Raw genomic sequence first — 21,624 nt, 5'->3', positions numbered from 1 at the left:
CCAGACTTTACTGAGCAGTTACAAACGGCAGTGTCTGCGGCCTTTAGTGCTTTATCTCGCCCTGCAAAGTGCAAGCGAAAGGTTAAATACTGGAATCCTTCCAAGGGGTCATCAACTAGTTTATTGGATTTATCTGATACAAGATTATCTGATGATGAAGGCACCTCTGATACTTCAGAGGGTGCTCTTTCTGGGTCGGAATCTGCTGTCTCTAAACCTCCAGATGTGGAGGAACCAGACTTCAGATTTAGGATTGAGCATTTACGCTTTCTGTTGAAGGAAGTTTTGGCTACGTTAGAGGTTCCAGAGCCCACATTGCCTTAGGAACCTTTGATTTCTAAATTAGATAAGGTCTACGAGGACAGGGTTGTACCACAAACTTTCCCGGTTCCCATAAAGATGGTGAATATTATTAAGAATGGATGGGAAAGGATCGGTTCTTCATTTTCCCCTTCTTCCTTAAAGAAATTGTTCCCGGTCCCAGATTCTCAATTGGAGTTGTAGGGTTCCATCCCCAAGGTGGATGGCGTTATCTCCACACTTGCTAAACGCACTACTATCCCGCTTGAGGATAGTTTGTCGTTTAAAGAGCTCATGGATAAGAAGATAGAAACTCTGTTAAGATAGATGTTTCAACATATGGGATATTTGTTTCAACCGGCAGCTGAGGTTGCTGGAGCGGCTACCTACTGGTGTGACGCCTTATCTGAGTTGATCGAGGTGGAGGGTCCCCTCTACATGATTCAGGAAAGAATTAAGGCCCTAAGGGTGGCTAATTCTTTTATTTGTGATGCTAATATGCAAATTATTTGCCTGAATGCTAAGGCTTCAGGCTTTTCTGCTCAAGCCCGTAGGGCACTCTGGTTGAAGTCCTGGTCTGCAGACATGACTTCTAGGTCCAGACTTCTTTCCCTGCCCTTTAAGGAAAAATTTTATTTGGTCCAGGCCTGGACTCAATTATCTCCACGGTTACTGGAGGCAAGGGTGCCTTTTTACCACAGTATAAAAAGAACAAGCCTAAGGGACAAGGTCTTAATTTTCGTTCCTTTAGTTCTGATAAATCCCAACCTCACCAGCCCTCTTCAAAGCCCGAGCAATCCAAGGGTACTTTGAAACTGGCTCAGTCCTGGAATAAATCCAAGCAGAGCAAGAAGCCCGCCGAGACAAAAGTCGGCATGAAGGGGTGGCCCCCGATTTGGTTCTGGATCATGTAGGGGGCAGACTGTCGCTCTTCTCGGACGCTTGTGAGACCCGTGAGTCCTGGAGGTCATCGCTCAGGGATACAAGATAGGTTTCAAGTCTCATCCACCCAAGGGCAGATTCCTCCTATCAAACCTGTCTTCCAGGCCAGAAAAGAGAGAAGCCTTTCTGTGATGCATGAGGGATCTCTCCTCCCTAGGAGTCATTGTCCCGGTACCTCTCACAGAAAGGGGTTTGGGATACTATTCAAACCTTTTTGTAGTCCCAAAGAAGGAGGGCACTTTCCGCCCGATTCTGGACCTATAGTGCTTAAACAAATTCCTATCTGTCCCCTTGTTCAAGATGGAGACGATAAGATATATCCTTCACTTCAGGAAGGACAATTCATGACCACTATAGATCTGAAGGATGCTTACCTTTACGTTCCAATCCACAAGGAACACTTCAGGTTCCTAAGATTTGCATTCCTGGACCAGCACTTCTGTTTGGTCTAGCTACTGCTCCAAGAGTTTTTACGAAGGTTCTAGGGGCTCTGCTTGCAGGGGCCATAACCAGAGGTATAGCAGTGCCTCCATACAGAGTGGAATTCCAGGGTACTATAATAGACTCTATATCCATGAGGATATTCCTTACAGACCAGAGACATTACAAGCTAACTTCCGCTTGTCTTGCCCTCCAGACCTCCTTAAGGCCCTCTGTGGCTCGGTGTATGGAGGTGATTGTCTCATGGTGTCCAGTATGGATAACCTTTCTTTTACCATTTTCCATCTCAGACCTCTTCAGCTGTGCATGCACGCAGTGGAACACCGATCATTCGGATCTCTCTCAACAGATTTCTCTGGACAACTGGTTGAGAGAATCACTCTCCTGGTGGCTCTGTCCAGATTACCTGCCCCAAGGGACATCCTTCTTGAGACCATCCTGGGAGATTGTGACTACGGACGCAAGTCTATCAGGATGGGGAGCTGTTTGTGGTGCCAGGAAGGCACAGGGCCTGTGGACTTGAGAGGAATCCCTCCTCTCAATCAACATTCTGGAACTTCAAGAAATCTTCAATGCTCTGAAGGTTTGGCCTCTTCTGGGTTCATCCCAGTTTATCAGATTCGAATCAGACAACATAACCTCGGTGGCTTACATCAACCATCAGGGGGGGAACGAGGAGCTCCCTAGCAATGAGGGAAGTATCTCAGATTCTGGAGTGGGCAGAGGCCCACAACTGCTCGCTGTCAGCGATCCACATTCCGGGTGTGGACAACTGGGAAGCGGATTTCCTCAACAGACAATCCTTTCATCCAGGGGAATGGTCTCTCCAGTTGTTTGCGGAAATTTGCAACAAATGGGGGATGCCAGAGATTGTTTTCATGGCGGTCTAGGGATCCTCAGGCGGAGCTAATAGATGCATTAGCTGTGCCTTTGAGGTTCAAACTAATTTACATTTTCCCACCATTACCACTTCTTCCTCGTGTAATGGCTCGCATCAAGCAGGAGCAGCCTTTGGCTGGGGTGTCTTTGCCTCCTCCTGGTGGCCAGGTTCAGTATTTCCCAACAGTAAGGAATGATTCCATGGACACTCCTCATACAGAGGGAAAGGAAATTAAAAGGTAAGCATAATTTATGGGGGGTTTTCTTGAGGGATTTAAAGCAGCATGCAATTTTAAATAACTTTCATGTTTACTTTTATCATCCAATTTCTTTAGTTCTCTTGATATCCTTTGTTAAAAATACCTAGGTAGGCCTAGTAGCTATTGGTTAGTGGCTGCACATATATGCGTCATGTGCAAAGCTATTTTTCAACAAAGGATACTAAGAGAATAAAGCAAATTATATAAAGGAAGTGATCTGGAAAGCCATTTAAATTAGATTTAGTGAGATTTTTTGTTTTTCTTAAAGGGATAGTAAAGTCAAAATTAAACCCAATTTGTTTTCTTTCATAATTCAGATAAAGAATACAATTTTAAACACATTTTCACTTTACTTCTATTAACTAATTTGCTTTATTCTTTTGGAATCCTTTGTTGAAGGAGCAGTAATGCACTAATAGAAGCTAGCTGAAAGCCAATGACAAGAGGCGTATATGTGCAGCCACCAATCAGCAGCTTCTGGGCCTACCTAGGTATTCGTTTAAAAAAAAAAGGATACAAATAGAACAAAACAAATTAGACAATAGAAATTAATTAAAAGTTATTTAAAATTGTATGATCTGTCTGAAATATGAAAGAAAAAAATTGGGTTTCATGTCCCTTAAAGTACACTTCTGAAACGGCTACAGATGTTACTAGAAGCATTGTTTTGCTAATACACGTGTATTGCAAAAATACTTTCAAAATTGAATTGAACCAGTGTACATTCCAATTTTCACTGGAATGCCCCTTTAATTGTTTCTTTCCTGAATAACCCAATGTTTCTTTCTCCAGCAACGAAAACAATAGAGCTGTGGTATTTGTACCTTTGACCATTAGCAGGAAATAAACAGCTGATACTGTTGTATTAGTTTTGGTTTAAATGTAAAAAATGAACATGTTTAAATATTGCTCATTAACACAAATAAGAACATATTTCTTTTTAGTTTAACCTCCATTTTACACTATAATGCTCATAGTTAAAGGGACAGTCTAGTCCAAAATAAACTTTCATGATTCAGATAGAGAATGTAATTTAAACAATTTTCCAATTTACTTTTATCACCGATTTTGCTTTGTTCTCTTGGTATTCTTAGTTGAAAGCTAAACCTAATTTCGAAGCCCTTGAAGGCCGCTTTTCTGTTAAGGTACCGAACTTTTCAAAAGAGCGAACCATGTCACTTCCTGTGACGTTACATCAGCTGTTGTACACATTTTTCAGCTAATGCGCATGCGTGACAGCGTCATCACATACCTGGCCGCATACGTCACTGCTAAAATATTTAGCCCTGTTAAATTTACAAACCCTTTCTATAGCGTATGCGTGTTATTTTCAATCCCAAATGGCGCACTCATGGAAAGCCTGTTTATTAGGCTCCTCGGCAATATTGGGAACTCCGCCCCCCCGCCCACTGGGTTTTTTGGGTTCAGTGTCCCTTTAATAAAAATGTTATATACAATGGAGCAAAAAAAAAGTTTGAACACTGAAGTTTAGTATTAATGGTTGAATTAATTTGCTTACATACAATTGTAATTTCTAATTTCACATATAACATATTTATTTTGATTTCTTTTACAGAATGGTGGTTCAGGTGTGGGTTTACTTTTACTGCATTTGTTTGTGGCGCTGCCTAAAATTTATTTTGAGGAAACTAACGGGACGCTGTGAATTGCAAAGAATCTGCTATAAAAATAAGCCAGGAGCTGGGCGAACGCTAAAAATAGGTATGTACACAAAAGGGCATCTTTTTAAATGTATACAGTAATTTATAATGGTGTTGTGATGATTTATCAGGAATATATGCTACTTTAGCATAAGGATTTTATTTTTATAACTAAAGAGACATATATACTTAATATTATTACTATTATTATTTTTATTATTATAATTAATAATCACCTAGATTACAAGTTTTGCGCTATAGAGGGTATTTAGCGAACACAACAAAAGTTATGTTATTTCACCCTCCATAGCGATGCCATTACAAGTTTTAGAAAAGCCGGCTTGTGCGTGAGATATGGTTGCGTTGAGCTCCATACTGCACAAAATACAAGCGCTGCTTTGACGTTGACGTGCTCATGCACGCTTTCCGCATAGACATCAATGGGGAGAGAGTGTCAGAAAAAACACTAACACCTGCAATTGCAGAATAAAAAGCCCCGTAATGCAGCCCCATTGATGTCTATGGGGAAAAAAAGTTACGTTTAAACCTAACACCCTAACATAAACCCCACATCTAAACACCCCAAATCTGCTGCCCCCAACATCGCTGGCACCTAAATCAAGTTATTAACCCCTAATCTGCTGCTCCTGACATAACCGCCACTGAAATAAATCTATTATCCCCTAATCTGCCGCTCCCAATATCGCTGCCAATATACTAAAGTTATTAACCCCTATTCCCCCGCACCACAACATCGCCCAAAATATAATAAAGATATTAACCCCTATTCCACCGCTCTCTGACATCACCGCCACTAAATAAAGTTATTAACCCCTAAACCTCTGGCCTCCCACATCACTACCACTAAATAAACCTATTAACCCCTAAACCGCCAGCCCCCCACATTGCAACAACCTAAATTAAACTATTAACCCCTAAACCTAACCATAACCCTAACCCTAAACCTAACAACTCTATAACATAATTAAAATAGAGCTAGATGAAAGTTACAATTATTAACTAAATAATACCTATTTAAAACTAAATACATACTTACCTGTGAAATAAAACCTAAGCTAGCTACAATGTAACTAATAGTTATATTGTTGTAGCTATCTTAGGTTTTATTTTTATTTCACAGGTAAGTTTGTATTTATTTTAACTAGGTAGACTAGTTAGTAAATAGTTAATAACTATTTACTAACTACCTAGTTAAAATAAAACAAACTTACCTGTGAAATAAAACCTAAGCTGCCTTACACTAAAACATAACATTAAAAAATAAAAAATACTAAAATTACAAAAAATTAAAAAACCTACCATTACAAAAAAATAACAAATGATATTATCCAAAATAATAAAAATTATTCCTAGTCTAATACCCTGTTTAAAAAAAAAAAAACCCTAATCTATAATAAACTACCAAGGGCCCTTAAAAAGGACTTTTGGAGGCCCTCAAAAGGGCCTTTTGTAGAGCATTGCCCTAAAGAAATCAACTGTTTTCCTACAAAAGAAAAACAAACACCCCTAACAGTAAACCCCACCTCCCAAACCAACAAAATAAAAATAAAGTAAAACCTAATCTACTCATTGCCCTGAAAAGGGCATTTGTATGGGCATTGACCTTAAAGGGATATTATACACTCATTTTTTCTTTGCATAAATGTTTTCTAGATGATCTATTTATATAGCCCATAAAGTTTTTTTTGTTTTTTTTTAATGTATAGTCTTGCTTATTTTTAAATAACATTGCTCTGATTTTCAGACTCTTAACCAAGCCCTAAAGTTTTATGTGAATACCGTCAGCTACCTAATCCAGCTTGCTCCAGTTTGTGTAAAGGGTCTTTTCATATGCAAAAGAAGGGGGAGGGGGGGGAGTGTCTTATTTCCCACTTGCAGTGGGCTTTCCAGCTACCTTTTCAACAGAGCTAAACTGAGAGCTTCTAAGTACGTTTTTTAACATTTTTATACTGGATTTTTATATCAGTATCTGTGCAGTAATGTCTATTACATGCAGTTAGATGAAAATGAGTGTATACTGCCCCTTTAAAGGGCATTCAGCTCTTTTGCTGCCCATTAAAAATAAAAAATGGCTATTCTAAAAAAAAAAAAAATACACAAAATAACAAACAAATTATCCAAATTAATAACAATTATTCCTATTCTAATATCCATTTAAAAAAATAAATACAAAAATAAAAGAAACCTAATATATAATAAACTACCAATAGCCCTTAAAAGGGCCTTTTGTAGTGCGCATTGCCCTAAAGCAATCAGCTCGTTTTCTAAACAAAAATACAAAGACCCACTAACATTACAAACCCCCACCCCCCAAACCCACAAAATAGAAAAAAACTATCTAAAAAAACGAATCTACTCATTGCCCTGAAAAGGGCATTTGTATGGACATTGCCCTTAAAAGAACATTCAGCTCTTTTTTTCTGCCCTTAAAAGGGCATTCAGCTCTTTTAAGAACTGCCCAACCCCTTATCTAAAAAAAAAACCCGCCCCAAAAAACCTTAAAAAAACCTAACACTAACCCCTCTTTAGGTACTCACTGTTGCTGAAGTCCCGCAATATTTTACTTGAATGTTGACTTGAATAGGCTCACTTTCTTGCCTACCTCTGCTAGTTGTAAAGGGACAGAATTTATTTTACAGCTTGTACAGGTATACCAACGATTGCTTCCAGAATAACCGTTTTTCTGGACCATTTAAAACCAGCAATAAGAACATGGACTGACACAGGTTCCTGAACCAAAAATGGTCTGGTTCCTAAGCTTTCATTCCTGCTTCATGATTCAGATAGAGCATGCCGTTTTAAAGGGACACTTAAGTCAAAATTAAACTTTCATGATTCAGATAGAGCATGCACTTTTCAACAACTTTTGAATTCACTTCATTTAATAAAAACTGCACAGTCTTTTTGTATTTACACTTTCTGAGTCATCAGCTCCTACTGAGCATGTGCAAGAATTCAAAGAATATACATATATGCATTTCTTATTGGCTGATGGCTATCACATGCAACAGGAGGAGTGGAAATAGACATAACTTTTAAAGGGACATGCAACCCAATTCCAAACATTTTCTTTAATGATTCAGATAGACAATACGATTTTAAACAAGATTGCAATTTACTTCTATTATCTAATTTCCTTAATTCTTTAGATAACCTTTGGTAAAGAAATAGCAACGCACATGGGTGAGCCAATTACACGAGACATCTATGTGCAGCCACCAATCAGTAGCCATTGAGCCTATTTAGATATGCTTTTTGACAAAGGATATCAAGAGCATGAAGCAAATTAGATAATAGAAGTAAATTTGAAAGCTGTTTAAAATCGCATGCTCTTTCTAAATCATGAAAGAAATAAAATTGGGTTTCATATCCCTTTAAATTTCTCAGAAAAAATTCTACTACTCATTTGAAGATCAAAGGGCTCTGTCAGGGTACCAGGAATCAAACTGAGACGTGAAATGCAAAAATAATTACACCTTTATTAATAATAACAAAAAAAATAGTAAAGAGTAAAGAACAAAACGACAAGCCAGGAGTCAAAAGCAGAGCAGGTAGTCAGATGAGTCAGGTCAGTAGCAAAAGCGAGTAGTCAGACAAGCCGGAGTCAGGAACAAAGAGAACAGCAGAATCAGGAACAAGCCAGGGATCAGGAACCAAAAGGGAATTCAGCCAAGCCAGGTAATACACAGGAACTGGAACACAGGAACTAACAAAGAATTCTGAGCAAACACAAGGGCAAAACCATACTGAACAGAGGCCTTTTAAATAATAAGTGCTTACATAATTCTGGGACTGCAACCTGTTCACCAGTTTGCCCATAAGAGGACACCTAGGTAAGAGCAGATTCAGCAGATTCAGTGAGAGAGGTGAGTAAAATTGCATCTAGCAGCAAATAGCAAACAAAGCAGGGTGAAACCCTGACAGTACCCTCCCCTCAATGACCCCTCCCCCGTGGGAGGACAAAAGGCTTATTGGGGAAACGGGAATGGAAGGCATGGGGCAGGGTGAGAGCTTCTTCAAGAGAATGCAATGTGACATTTTAGAAAACCGATCAACCACCATTAGGATAACAGTATTGCCATTGGAAACAGGGAGCTCAACAATGAAGTCCATGGAATGATGTGTCCAAGGATGCTCACCATTAACAATAGGTTGGAGAAGACCCACAGGAAGACATTGAGGAGTCTTATTCTGTGCACAGACTGAGCAGGAGACAGCATACGCAGCAACATCAGAATGAAGACCTGGCCACCAGAATTGTCGAGTGACAGACCAAATCATTTGGTTCTTGCCTGGGTGACCTGTGGCTTTTGGATTGTGATAAGTGTACAATAGTTTAGTTTCTCAGTGTGGTGCATTGGTTTGTGCAGCCAGGATCTCCTCACCCAGGGGAGAAGTCAAATTAGTACGTATGGTGGCTAAAATATGGTGATGAGGTATAACTGGAGTTGGTACAGACTCCTCCTTGGACAGAGGTGAAAATTGTCGAGAGAGGGCATCATCCCTAACATTCTTACTGCCAGGCAGGTAGGAGACAACATAATTAAACAGAGACAAAAATAGTGCCCATCTGGCCTGTCGGGCCAACAAACATTTTGCTTCGGATAGATATGTAAAATTCTTTTTGTCAGTAAGAATGAGCACTGGTACGTTAGTACCTTTGAGAAGGTGCTTCCATTCCTTGAGTAACAAAATTATGGCCAGTAATTCCCTGTCGCCAATTTCATAATTGCACTCCGCTTGGGACAATTTCTTAGAGCAGAAACCGCATGGATGCAAAGAACCATCAGGGTTGCATGGATGCAAAGAACCATCACGACGAAAAAGCCAGCCCCTCCAGGAGAAGAGGATTTGCAGATGATCCCCCGTGACAGAGCATTGGCAATATACTCCTCCATAGCACAATTCTACGCAACAGACAGTGGGTAAAACCAGCCCCGAGGAGGAATGGCTCCGGGTTGCAGGTCTATGGCACAATCGTAAGACCTGTAAGGAGGCAACGTACTGGCACGCACCTTTTCAAAAACGTCTAGGAACTCTCGGAACTCCTCTGGCAATTGAGGTATTGAAGAAGTGCACAGAACTTTGACTGGTTTCTGAAGACAAGTGGAAATACATTGCTGAGACCATGCCAAAATTTCGGACCTACACCAGTTGAGACTGGGATTGCGCTTTTGGAGCCAGGGATAACCCAGAACAACCAGAAAATGCGGAACATTTATCACCTGGAACTGGAGGGTTTCAAAATGGAGAGCCCCAACAGCCATGGATAACGGAGCAGTTTCATGAGTAACGAGTATGAGCGGAATGGACCAAGGCAATACAGGAATGGAGTGCTGTGATGCAAAAGCGCTGTCAATGAAATAGCCGCAGCACCGGAGTCAACAAAAGCCTGGTTGACTATGGAGGAGTCCACCCAGGAAATGGCAACTGTGACCAAAGGTTTCTCTTTTAGCGATTCCGGGGACGAGGATAAACCACTCAAGGTCTGCCCCCGACAGGACCTTAGGTGTGGGCGTTTCCCGGTTGTATAGGACAAGACTTTAAAAGGTGGTCCTGTAACCCGCAATAGAGGCAGAGCCCCCCTCCTAAAGGCCCTCTCCACCGAGGAGAGATGGATGAATCCCAACTGCTTTGGCTCAGCAGTACCTGGTGACTCAAGACCAGGAGGCATGGGAGGAGAGGGAGGCATGGGTGGGATCGAAAACATAGGAGACAACTGGACAGGAGGCTTCTGCAAGCATTTCTTAAAAGAGGGCCTCTCACTGAGTCTGATGTCAATTAGGAATAAAAAAGACGCCAAAGCCTCAAAATCCTCTGGTAAATCTCTGGCAGCAACTTCGTCTTTAATCTCATCAGAGAGCCCATGAAAGAAGGTGGCAACAAGGGCTTTATTGTTCCAACCTACCTCTGCGGCAAGCGTATGGAAGATCTCGTACCTTGCTGAATGGACATGAGTCGTTTGGCAACAGAGAAAGAGCGAGCCGGAACATCAAATACCCTTCGAAAGGAGGCCACAAATTCAGGGTAATTTGAAATCACAGGTTTATTAGTCTCCCACAAGGGATTAGCCCAAGCAAGAGCCGTGTCACAGAGTAACGAGATGAGAAATCCCACCTTAGCTCTGTCAGAGAGAAGCGCCTGATGTAACATCTCAAAGTAGATGCCCACCTGGTTCAAAAACCCTCTGCACTGTTTAAGATCGCCTCCATATCACTGAGGTAGAGGTGCAGAACCGGACATGCTCCTGGTAGGACTAGGTGCAGCAGTGCAAACAGGAGCAGCCATAACTTGTGGGAGACACTGATCCAAATGTGCAGTGTGAGTCGGATCATTTTGCACTAGCCCTGCAAACCCTTCTAAGTGGTGATCCTGTACATCGATCCTGGAAATGATGGCAGGTAAAGGTGGATTATTAGCACCCTCAAGATTCTTGGCCCTTGCGTAATGTCAGGGTACCAAGAATCAAACTGAGACATGAAATGCAAAAATAATCACACCTTTATTAATAATAACAAACAAATAGTAAAGAGTCCAAAAACAAAACGACAAGCCAGGAGTCAAAACCAGAGCAGATAGTCAGATGAGTCGGAGTCAGGAACAAAGAGAACAGCAGAATCAGGAACAAGCCAGGGATCAGGAACCAGAAGGGTTGTCAGCCAAGCCAGGTAATACACAGGAACTGGAAGACAGTAACTCACAAAGACGTCTGAGCAAAGCAAGGGCAAAAGCATACTGAACAAAGGCCCTTTAAATAATAAGTGATGACATCATAATTCTAGGACTGCAACCTGTCTCACAACTGAATTGCGTATAGCTCAAAGTAGGTTGTAAAAGGGTGTGAGCAAAACAAACATTTAGCAAGGTATTGATAGGGTAGTTTAAGAGGTGTGTGATTTTGTAATTAACCAATTGGAAATGTGTACACATTTTAAATATTGATCACAGGTAGAGTTCCTACAAGCTATGATTACGGCTATCGCCGAAACGCGTAAGCTGGGACGCTACCTTTGATACACAATGCTATGCTAACTTTGGATCTATTTGTTTTATTGCAAATTTGTTGCAAACTGCTTGAAGTGGAATAAAAGCTAAGTTTTATTTTTCACAACTATTGTCTGGTGCTCCTTCATTCGTTTTCTTGCTGTACACTGAAGAGGGTGCCTAGGTGAGTGAGCAGCGTTACACACTCTGCAGCAGATTCAGTGAGAGAAGTGAGTAAAGTGGCAGTCAGCAGCAAATAGCAAACAAAGCAGGGTGAAACCCTGACAGGCTTGATGATTGAAAGCTCTCTGGGCTGGCGAGATTATTAAAGAATGCTCGCCAGTCCTTCTATTTCCCTGGTGGAATGATCTAAAGCCACTTTTCCCCTGAAAACAGGGTGTCTCGCTAAGGGGCATGTACTGCATTTTCATATGAAATGTGCACAATAAAATTCGTATTTTAAACATCATACAAAAGATCATTAAAACAAATATAAACATGGAAAAATTGTATTGTTAAAGGCACACTGAACCCAAATTTTTTCTTTCGTGATTTAGATAGAGCATGCAATTTTAAGCAACTTTCTAATTTACTCCTATTAATTTTTCTTCGTTCTCTTGCTATCTTTATTTGAAAAAGAAGGCATCTAAGCTATTTTTTTGGTTCAGTACCATGGACAGCACTTGTTTATTGGTGGGTGAATTTATCAACCATATCCACAAGAACAACCCAGGTTGTTCACCAAAAATGGGACGGCATCAAAACTTAGATTCTTGCATTTCAAATAAAGATACCAAGAGAATGAAGAAAATTTGATAATAGGAGTAAATTAGAAAGTTGCTTAAAATTGTATGCTCTATCTGAATCACGAAAGAAAAAATTTAGGTTCAGTGTCCCTTTAAGGTCCTTTAAAAATCGTAACAAAAGTCATAACATTTTTTATTTTTTAACAAAAACGTAAAATTTGTATGTAATTAACACAGGAATAAATTGTATTATATATGCACAGCAAAAATCGTAATTTTAGTACACTGGATGTGCAAAAACCACACAGAAATTTGTAATTATAAATCCAAAATGCAAAGTGTAATTGTTGTTTTTTCGTAAAATGGGCTGAACATGGGCGTTCCATGGGCGTATATGAAAATGTCTCTCTAATCCCAGCGTAATTCTGTAAAGATTTTTGCACTGCAGATCTCACAGTTTTTTCTCACCAACTAAAAGGTAGCGAGCTTTTCTCAAAACACTACGAATACTTAATACCCTAATAGAAACACACACGCATACGAAAATATAGGCAAATGTAAGATTCTATATGCAGAAAGCAGCGTAATGTTATTTATATTGACTGCAGGATTTCATTTTTAAAGTGCGCCCCCTGCTAACTTTGCAAAGTGTCCCTATCCAGCAAGCTCCATTACTTTTAGTAGGAGCCATCTCACCACTCGCAGGGACTGCCCCTTTTTTACGATCATTCCAGCCCCTGTGAGAGTCGGCGAGAAAAACTTGTTTTGAGCTGACGAAGTTTATATCATCGAGCCCCAAGTGTTATTGCATTGTCTTTTTAGCATATATTTGTTGCTTGTGTAAACAAATTTATAATTTACTTCTCTCTTCAAATGTAAGGACTTAAGCTCAGGAGTATGCACGTCTGGAGAACTATATGGCAGCAGGTTTGCAAGAATGTTATCCATTGCAAGAGCCCTAGAGGGCAGCACTATTTCCTGCCACGTAGCGCTACAGACACCTACCTACATCTTCTTAAAGTGAATGTAAATTTAACAGGACAGCCTCACGGCATTGTATAGACTTATAAATATGAGCATGAGTTTGTCATGGAATTTTTAAAATTGATTTATTTTCTTAAATTTTTACCTTTTTACTGCTCCGCCGATAAGCGCAGCTCTCCCGCCCGCCATTTTGTCTTATTGATTGACAGGTGACTATTTTAAACCAACTAATCCTTGTTTCCCCCCGAGCCGTGACATTTATGCAAAGGGGTTGAACGCTCCTGGGGGGAAACAAGGATTAGTTGCTTTAATAATCAATCGTCATCTGTCAATCAATTAGACAGTATGGCGGGTGGGAGAGCTGTGCTTATCGGCAGAGCAGTAAAAATGTAAGAAAATAAATCAATTTTAAAAATGTCATGAATTAAACTCATGCTCATTTTTAGAAGTCTATACAATGCCGTGAGGCTGTCCTGTTAACTTTACATTCACTTTAAACAAAGAATACCATGGGAATTAAGCAAATTTGATAATATTACTAAATTGGAAACTTTTCAAAATTGCATGATCGTTCTGAATCATTTTTGGGTTTCAATATCCCTTTAACTGTGCTTTTAGCTTGCCAATTCATTTGTAAATTTATTTAAAGGTACTGTATATTTTGCCTATAGTATAGAAATGTGAAAGTATATTTGATATTTTGACATTACAGACTCTGACCTACACTTATTCTATTCTGTATTTTCAGAGGGTTCACTAAAGTCTTCAAGAATCAAGGTGAGTCTCGTTTATAGAGGCACATGCTTCTTAATACATACTCTTACATTCAAACACAACTTTATTGTACTACACATATACTATACACAGTCAGTCAGTTCTATTTTAATTAATTTATATGTATTTTACCATTGTATACCCTCCCTTTATCCTGTGTTCTCTGCATTGATTTTCATTGCTTCAACCTAACTCAATGTAATGACGAAGCATTAATCAACTCTAAAGAACAAAGCAAAAACATGCAAGTGCCAAGTGTACCTCAATAACCGGTTGTCTCTGATTTGTTACCACCAAAACATTTTGAAAAATGGACTATTCACTAATTCCTCCAACAATAATTTCAATAACCTTTTTAGTTTAGGTGTTTGATGTCAGTGGTCGAACAGATATTTATAGTTATGCTACATAACCAGTTTATTTATGTTGTGAGACTGAGACACTTTTAAGACACTTTAAAGTTTAACTACAATCAGGACTAAAGTATGCATACATTTTAGTCACTTTGCCAAATATTTAAGCTATCTTGTTCTATATTACTTCAGAAGTTTCAAACCAACATAAAATTAGGGTCGTAAAGGTATGTGGTATCCGGGCACTAGGGTAAAAAAGTTTGAAGCACCCTGTTCTAAGGTATACACCATAAAATATAAAGAATACGTATGAGGCATTAAAGGGCCTTTATACACCAAATGTTTCTTTGCATAAATGTTGTATAAGAGTTTGTGTAGTGTGTGTGGTGTGTGTTGTTTGAGAGTATGCGGTGTGTGTTGTATGAGAGAGTGTGTGGGGTGTGTTGTATGAGAGTGTGTGTGGTGTCTCTTGTTTGAGAGTATATGGGGTGTGTTGTATGAGATTGTGTGTGGTGTGTGTTGTTTGAGAGTATGTGGGGTGTGTTGTATGAGAGAGAGTGTGTGTAGTGTGTTTTGTATGAGAGTGTGTGGGCTGTGTGTTGAATAAGAGTGTGTGTGGTGTGTGCTGTTTGAAAATTTGTTGTGTGTGTTGTATGAAAGTGTGTGTGGTGTGTGTGTGTGTGTGTGTGTGTTGTTTGAGAGTATGCGGTGTGTGTTGTATGAGATAGTGTGTGGGGTGTGTTGTATGAGAGTGTGTGTGGTGTCTCTTGTTTGAGAGTATATGGGGTGTGTTGTATGAGATTGTGTGTGGTGTGTGTTGTTTGAGAGTATGTGGGGTGTGTTGTATGAGAGAGAGTGTGTGTAGTGTGTTTTGTATGAGAGTGTGTGGGCTGTGTGTTGAATAAGAGTGTGTGTGGTGTGTGCTGTTTGAAAATATGTTGTGTGTGTTGTATGAAAGTGTGTGTGGTGTGTGTGTGTGTGTGTTGTTTGAGAGTACTGTATGTGGTGTTGTATGATAATGTGTGTGTGTTAAATGTAATTGTGATATATGTGTGTGTTATTACCTTTTGAGACACTTGATATCCTGGCACTGGGTCTTCAGGTAAAAAGGTTTGAAGAACCCTGTTCTAAGGTATACACCATAAAATATAAAGAATGCATATGAGGCATTAATCAGTGAAAGTACTTGTCCATGTATTAGCTTAGTTCTTTTTTTTTTTTTTTTTTAAATCGGGTACCCCCCAGATTGTCATCAGACCTGTGAGCAAATTGCTACAAAATATGTACAGATAAAAGTACTACTCTTACAGATAAGAGTACTAATATGCTTTTATGATGTTTAATAGGAAATATATATACAAGTTATTACCAGATTTAAGCACTCATCAGGGCCGGTGCAAGGATTTTTGTCTACACAGGCGAAGGTGCATTTTGACGCCCCCCCCCCAATCCTCACGACACCATAAAAATCCCAGACAAACACACATATATATATATATATATATATATATATACACACACTGTATATTATATATACTGTATATATATATATATATATATATAAATATATATATATATATACACACATATATATATATATACACATACATATATATATACATATATATATATATACATATATATATATATATATATATATATACATATATATATACATATATACATATATATATATACATGCATATATATATATATATATATATATATATATACACATACATACATATATATATATATATATATATATATATATATATATATATATACACACACATATATATATATATATATACACACACCTGTATATATATATATATATAGTTGTTATGTAATATGTATTATCCATAATCCTATTCATGTCACTGACTCCATGATTCATGATGTTTTTTTCCCAGCAGCAACCATCAGACTAATCATCATTTATTTATAAGAATAAGAATTCCTGGATGGCTCCTGGCTGTCTTATTATTTAATTCTGGCCTGGCCTGTATTATTCTAAACCCACAAAGCTAATGCTATATAACAGTCAGTCACACAGACCAGTGAGACCACAGTTTCCTTTTTTATACATATTTTTTCATATAAATCTAATGGCACCACTTTTCTTTCAACAACACTAGCACACAGCACTACTACACGTGGTGCTATTAGATTTATATGAAAAAATATATATATAAAAAAAAAAGGAAACTGCAGTCTGTGGTCTCACTGGTGACTGTTCTGTGACACTGACTGGTTATATAGCATTAGCTTTGTGGGTTTAGAATAATACAGGCCAGCCAGGAGCCATCCAGGAATTCTTATAAATAAATATATATATATAAATGATGATTAGTCTGAGACTGAGTATAGAGCTCAGCTACTATGCACTGTGACTGTTGCACACTTGCACAGTCACTCAGTCAGAGAGAGTCAGACATGATCAGAGTTCACTACTTGCTTCAGTGTCTACTCTGATTCTTTCAATTTCAAATAATGCCAGCCATTCAGGAATAGTTCTTATAAATAAATAATGATATCCCTACCCTACCCCATAATCATAAATAATGCGCTCGGACAAAACACCAACCAGTGCAACCACCTACCTCTCTCACAACCCCTATAGTACAGCAACGTCTGTCTCTCTGGCCATCATGAACTCTGCTCGGTGGACTGTGGGTGTCCCTCACATGCGGGGTGCGTGGCTCAGCCTCAATTTAAAAAACTTGTGTGTGACAACAACAGTCACAAGGGAAGGCGCCACTTCATCCTCGTTTTCCCTCTCACAGTTCTGTTGCCTGCCCGCCTGTGCACCGCCTCCAGCTGTGACATCACTCACTGACTGACAGACAGTATCTAGTCGTCTCAGTCAGTGAGTCAGATAGGCGGGCCCAGCGGCGGCCGTAATATGATGCACAGTGCAGCACAACGCAAGTCATTCAAGTGAGTGAGCTGCTCAGACTGATCTGCGGCTGCCCACACAGACACTGCCAGTGTCCTTGGCCAGGGTGCCCAACCCACACACTTAGCCAGCCTGTGACCCTCCCCCTGAAGTGTGTGTGACTGTCACTCACTGGACAGGGACATAAATATTTAAATACTCAAGCAACTGAGCTGATGCCGGCAGCCAGGCAGATCCGGTGCCCACCTGCTGCAGGCGCCCTAAGGCGGCTGCCTAAGCTGCCTTACACAAACGCCGGCCCTGGCACTCATCAGTAAAGACCGCAGACCTCAGGGTTCTCCAGGATGGTATCATGTCCGCTGCACATCGATAAAACCGACAGCATACGCTGTCAGCATTTATCATTGCACCAGCAGTTCTTGTGAATTGTCAATCAACCCGATTGTATTCGGGTTGATTTCTGTCCGCCACCTCAGAGCAGTTGGACAAGCCAGAAACAAGGGGAATAAATTGACCCCATATGAGCTTAGAAGTGTGCAAGTAGCCTTAGCACTTTATGGCAGCAGTGTTTGCAACAATGTATAACATTACAAACATTGGGCATGATCACATATGTGGCGATGGGCACAAAACCCGGCGTCGCCAATTTTTAGTCGAATCGAGCGACCACATATTCGGCGCAGCATACAAGTTACATGCGCATAATTTACCCGTCGCCCGCAGTTTTTACTCTCATAAACTAACATACAACCGGCATTGCCAATCGGTATCATATATTCAGCGCAAGGACTTACGCACACAGAATGGAGAGAATCTACTCCATTTTCACACATAGGCAGGCGCAGCAAACCTTGCACTGACTATAAAAGCACTGTAACTCCCTTGAAGCTTTAACAAACACCTAAGGTATGCACAATATTCACCCCTAATCCGCCATCCCCCTACATCGCATTGTGTAATAAAATGTATTAACCCCTAATCCGCCATCCCCCCACATCGTAAACTACTATATAAACCTATTAACCTCTAATCGCAAAGTATTAACCTAATAACTAAGCCCTCTAACCTAAAACTCCCTAACTTAACCCCAATTAAAATGCACTTACACAAAATAACAAAATACTAACTAAATTAAACATTATTTAAAAATTACCCAAAATAAAAAAAATAACATTAAATAAAATAAAAAACCTAACATTACATTAAACCAAAAAAACCTTTGGCCGCGGCAGTCATCTGCGACGTGGAGGTCCTCTTCATGTGATTGTCCGCCGCACACTGAAAATTTAATGCAAGGTACCCCTTTTATATTGGGGTACCCTTGCATTCCTATTGGCTGAAAATTTCAAATCGGCCAATAGGATGAGAGCTGCTTAAATCCTATTGGCTGATCAAATCAAAAGGCCCTTTTTTAGTTTATTGTTAGATTAGTGTTTTTTTTTATTTTGGGGTGGCTTTTTTGTTTTTAAGGGGGTATTAGATTAGGAATAACTTTTTTTATTTTTTTGTAATCTTAGTTTTTTTATTTTAATGTAATGTTAGGTTTCTTTATTTTTGGGTAATGTTAGTTTGTTTTATAGTTATTCATGTTTTTTTTTTTTTTTTAGTTTTTAATAAATTGTTAATGTAGTTAGTATTTTGTTATTTTATGTAATTGTATTTTAATTGGGGTTAATTTAGCAGGTTAGGGGGCTTAGTTATTAGGTTAATACAATGAGGGATACTTATCAAGCCGTCAACCGCAAATACGTTGGAATTCCGCAGCGTAATTGTGGCAAGCTTGATTTCCCTTAGTTATCAAAGCCTACAGACCGACAAAAGTTGAAATCTGTGATGTAACATACGATCCGCCGGTCTCAGTCCGACACAGATCGATGCTTACGTCACTGCAGATGTTCCGAATACAAATTTGTCACTATCTGACTACTTTTGCTAATTATCAACTTTCTAACAGGTACGCTCGCCACTATTCCGGCCCAGCATACCTGGTTTTCAATCTGCTGCCCTGGAGGCGGCGGATGCCATAGGAATCAATGGGAGCCTGAAAGCAGCGAAAGCTCATATTCGATGCTGCCAGATATCCCATTGATTTCTATGGTAGAAAACAAATTACGTTTACACCTAACACCCTAATATAAGCCCTGAGTCTAAACACCCCTTATCTGCCGTCCCTACACCGCAGACACCTACATTATACTTATTAACCCCTAAACCTAACAACCCGCTAACTTTATATTAAATATTAACTCATCCCTATCTTATAATAAATTTAAACTTACCTTTAGAGTCTAACAGGTACGCTCGCCACTATTCCGGCCCAGCATACCTGGTTTTCAATCTGCTGCCCTGGAGGCGGCGGATGCCATAGGAATCAATGGGAGCCTGAAAGCAGCGAAAGCTCATATTCGATGCTGCCAGATATCCCATTGATTTCTATGGTAGAAAACAAATTACGTTTACACCTAACACCCTAATATAAGCCCTGAGTCTAAACACCCCTTATCTGCCGTCCCTACACCGCAGACACCTACATTATACTTATTAACCCCTAAACCTAACAACCCGCTAACTTTATATTAAATATTAACTCATCCCTATCTTATAATAAATTTAAACTTACCTTTAGAGTTAAATTAAACTATATTAAACTAATAATTAACCTACCCTAAATATTATACTAAAATTACTTTAAACTATATTAAACTAATAATTAATTTACCCTAACTGTTATACTAAAACTACATTAAACTACAAATGAGTTTTCGGGGTTAATAGGTTTAGTAAGTGCTAGTGATGTGGAAGGCCAGGGGTTTAGGGGTTAATACCTTTAGTTAATTGCGGTGGGGTCCGGGAGCGGCAGTTTAGGGGTTAATAACTTTATTAGAGTTGCGGTGGGCTCCGGGAGCGGCGGGATAGGGGTTAATAACTTTATTTAGTTGTGGCGGGGTCCGGGAGCGGCGGGATAGGGGTTAAATAAAACTGTGAAAAAGCTGAATAGCAGCGAGATCGATGACTGTTTAGTTAACAACAGTCCTCTGCTCATCGCCCTGTACTTGGTGCGCGGCTTTTTGACAACTTTTGATATGAATATGGAGAGCGTATTCAGGTCCGTGGCAGAAATGTTAGGCGATCTTAGGCAAGCGTATTGGTGCCGTTGAATGCAAGTAAGTTGACAGCTTGATAAGTAGGTCTCTTTGCGTTGTGGGGGGTTGGTGGATTAGGGGTTAATAGTTTTAATAGGTAGATTGCATTGTGGGGGGTTGGCGTTTTAGAGGTTTGCGTTGTGGGGGTTGGTGGTTTAGGTGTTAATAGGTTAATTGGGTAGTTTGCGTTGTTGGCGGTTGGCGATTTAGGTGTTAATATGTTTATTAGGTAGTTTTCGTTGTGGGGGATGGCGTATGAGAGGTTAATAGGTTTATATAGTAGTTTGCTTTGTATGGGGATTGCGGATTAGAGGTTAATAAATGTTATTAATAGTTGCGATGTTGGGGGGATGGCGGATTAGGGGTTAATAACTTTTATTAGTAGTTGTGATGTGGGGGGATGGCGGATCGGAGGGGGTTTCATGTGTTGGTTTAATTTTTTTTAACCGGTTTTGATTTTTACGTGGAATTTCAACTTTTTTTTTTTTTAAACTCACGCGCCACAAAATGCTATACTGGCGTAAGTCACTGGTGACTCCAGAAATGTGTATTTGCACTCATTTCTGAACCTCGCCAGTTTGTTCAACTTACGGCAGTATAGCATCTGCCGGCGCTGTTTATGTTATTCACCCAATGTGCGAGGTGAAGTTATATGCGACGTGGGTTTCAGCAGTTGCGCTGAAACTTACGCATCATATGTAATCTCGCCTATAGTTGCAAACACTGCTGCCGTAGTGTGCTAAACAGATGTGCATACTACTTAGCTCCTATGAGCCTACCTAGGTTTATTCTTTAACAAAATATACCCAAATGAATAAAACTATAATCTAATATGATGTGAGGGCTGGGGGGGGGGGTGGAATTAAATTGCATATTCTATGCAATTTAATTTCAGAACATATTATTTAAATAAAAGTTTCCAATTTACTTCAGCAAATTTTCTTCGTTCCAATGATATTCTATGTTGAAGAGATAGGTAGGCATCTGGAGCACTACAGGCCAGGAAAAATTGCTGCCATCTAGTGCTCTAGCAATGACATTCAGCAAAACTGTTGCCACATAATTTATTATACATTTTATAAATTTGATTTTGACTTTAATGTCCCTTTAAGCTTTCCCTACTACCTAAATACCAGCGCAGAACTACCATTGGTGCAGTAGGTGTGATGGTACCAGTGCCCACATCCTTGGGGGGACATTGAAGCCAGTCAGTACAAAGTTGTTTGCATAATGT

At 39.6% G+C, this 21,624-nt stretch overlaps 2 protein-coding genes across 2 annotated transcripts in view; one reads left to right on the top strand and one right to left on the bottom strand.

Moving 5' to 3' along the window:
• The window catches only part of ELMOD1 (ELMO domain containing 1), a 249,110-nt gene that overhangs the window by 155,709 nt on the left and 71,777 nt on the right, over nucleotides 1-21,624 (top strand). The window contains exons 3-4 of the mRNA XM_053708562.1: nucleotides 4,399-4,544; nucleotides 13,967-13,995. Coding sequence (XP_053564537.1) covers nucleotides 4,399-4,544; nucleotides 13,967-13,995 — 175 coding nt within the window. The remainder of the gene's footprint in view (nucleotides 1-4,398; nucleotides 4,545-13,966; nucleotides 13,996-21,624) is intronic.
• ALKBH8 (alkB homolog 8, tRNA methyltransferase) overlaps nucleotides 1-21,624 on the bottom strand; it is a 532,982-nt gene that overhangs the window by 470,750 nt on the left and 40,608 nt on the right. The window lies entirely within an intron of this gene.

Source organism: Bombina bombina, chromosome 3 (assembly GCF_027579735.1).
Source record: "Bombina bombina isolate aBomBom1 chromosome 3, aBomBom1.pri, whole genome shotgun sequence".
In the NCBI taxonomy this organism is placed as follows: Eukaryota; Metazoa; Chordata; class Amphibia; order Anura; family Bombinatoridae; genus Bombina; species Bombina bombina.
The sequence above is the reverse complement of the archived record's forward strand: the minus strand, read 5'-3'. Positions and strand labels throughout refer to the sequence as shown.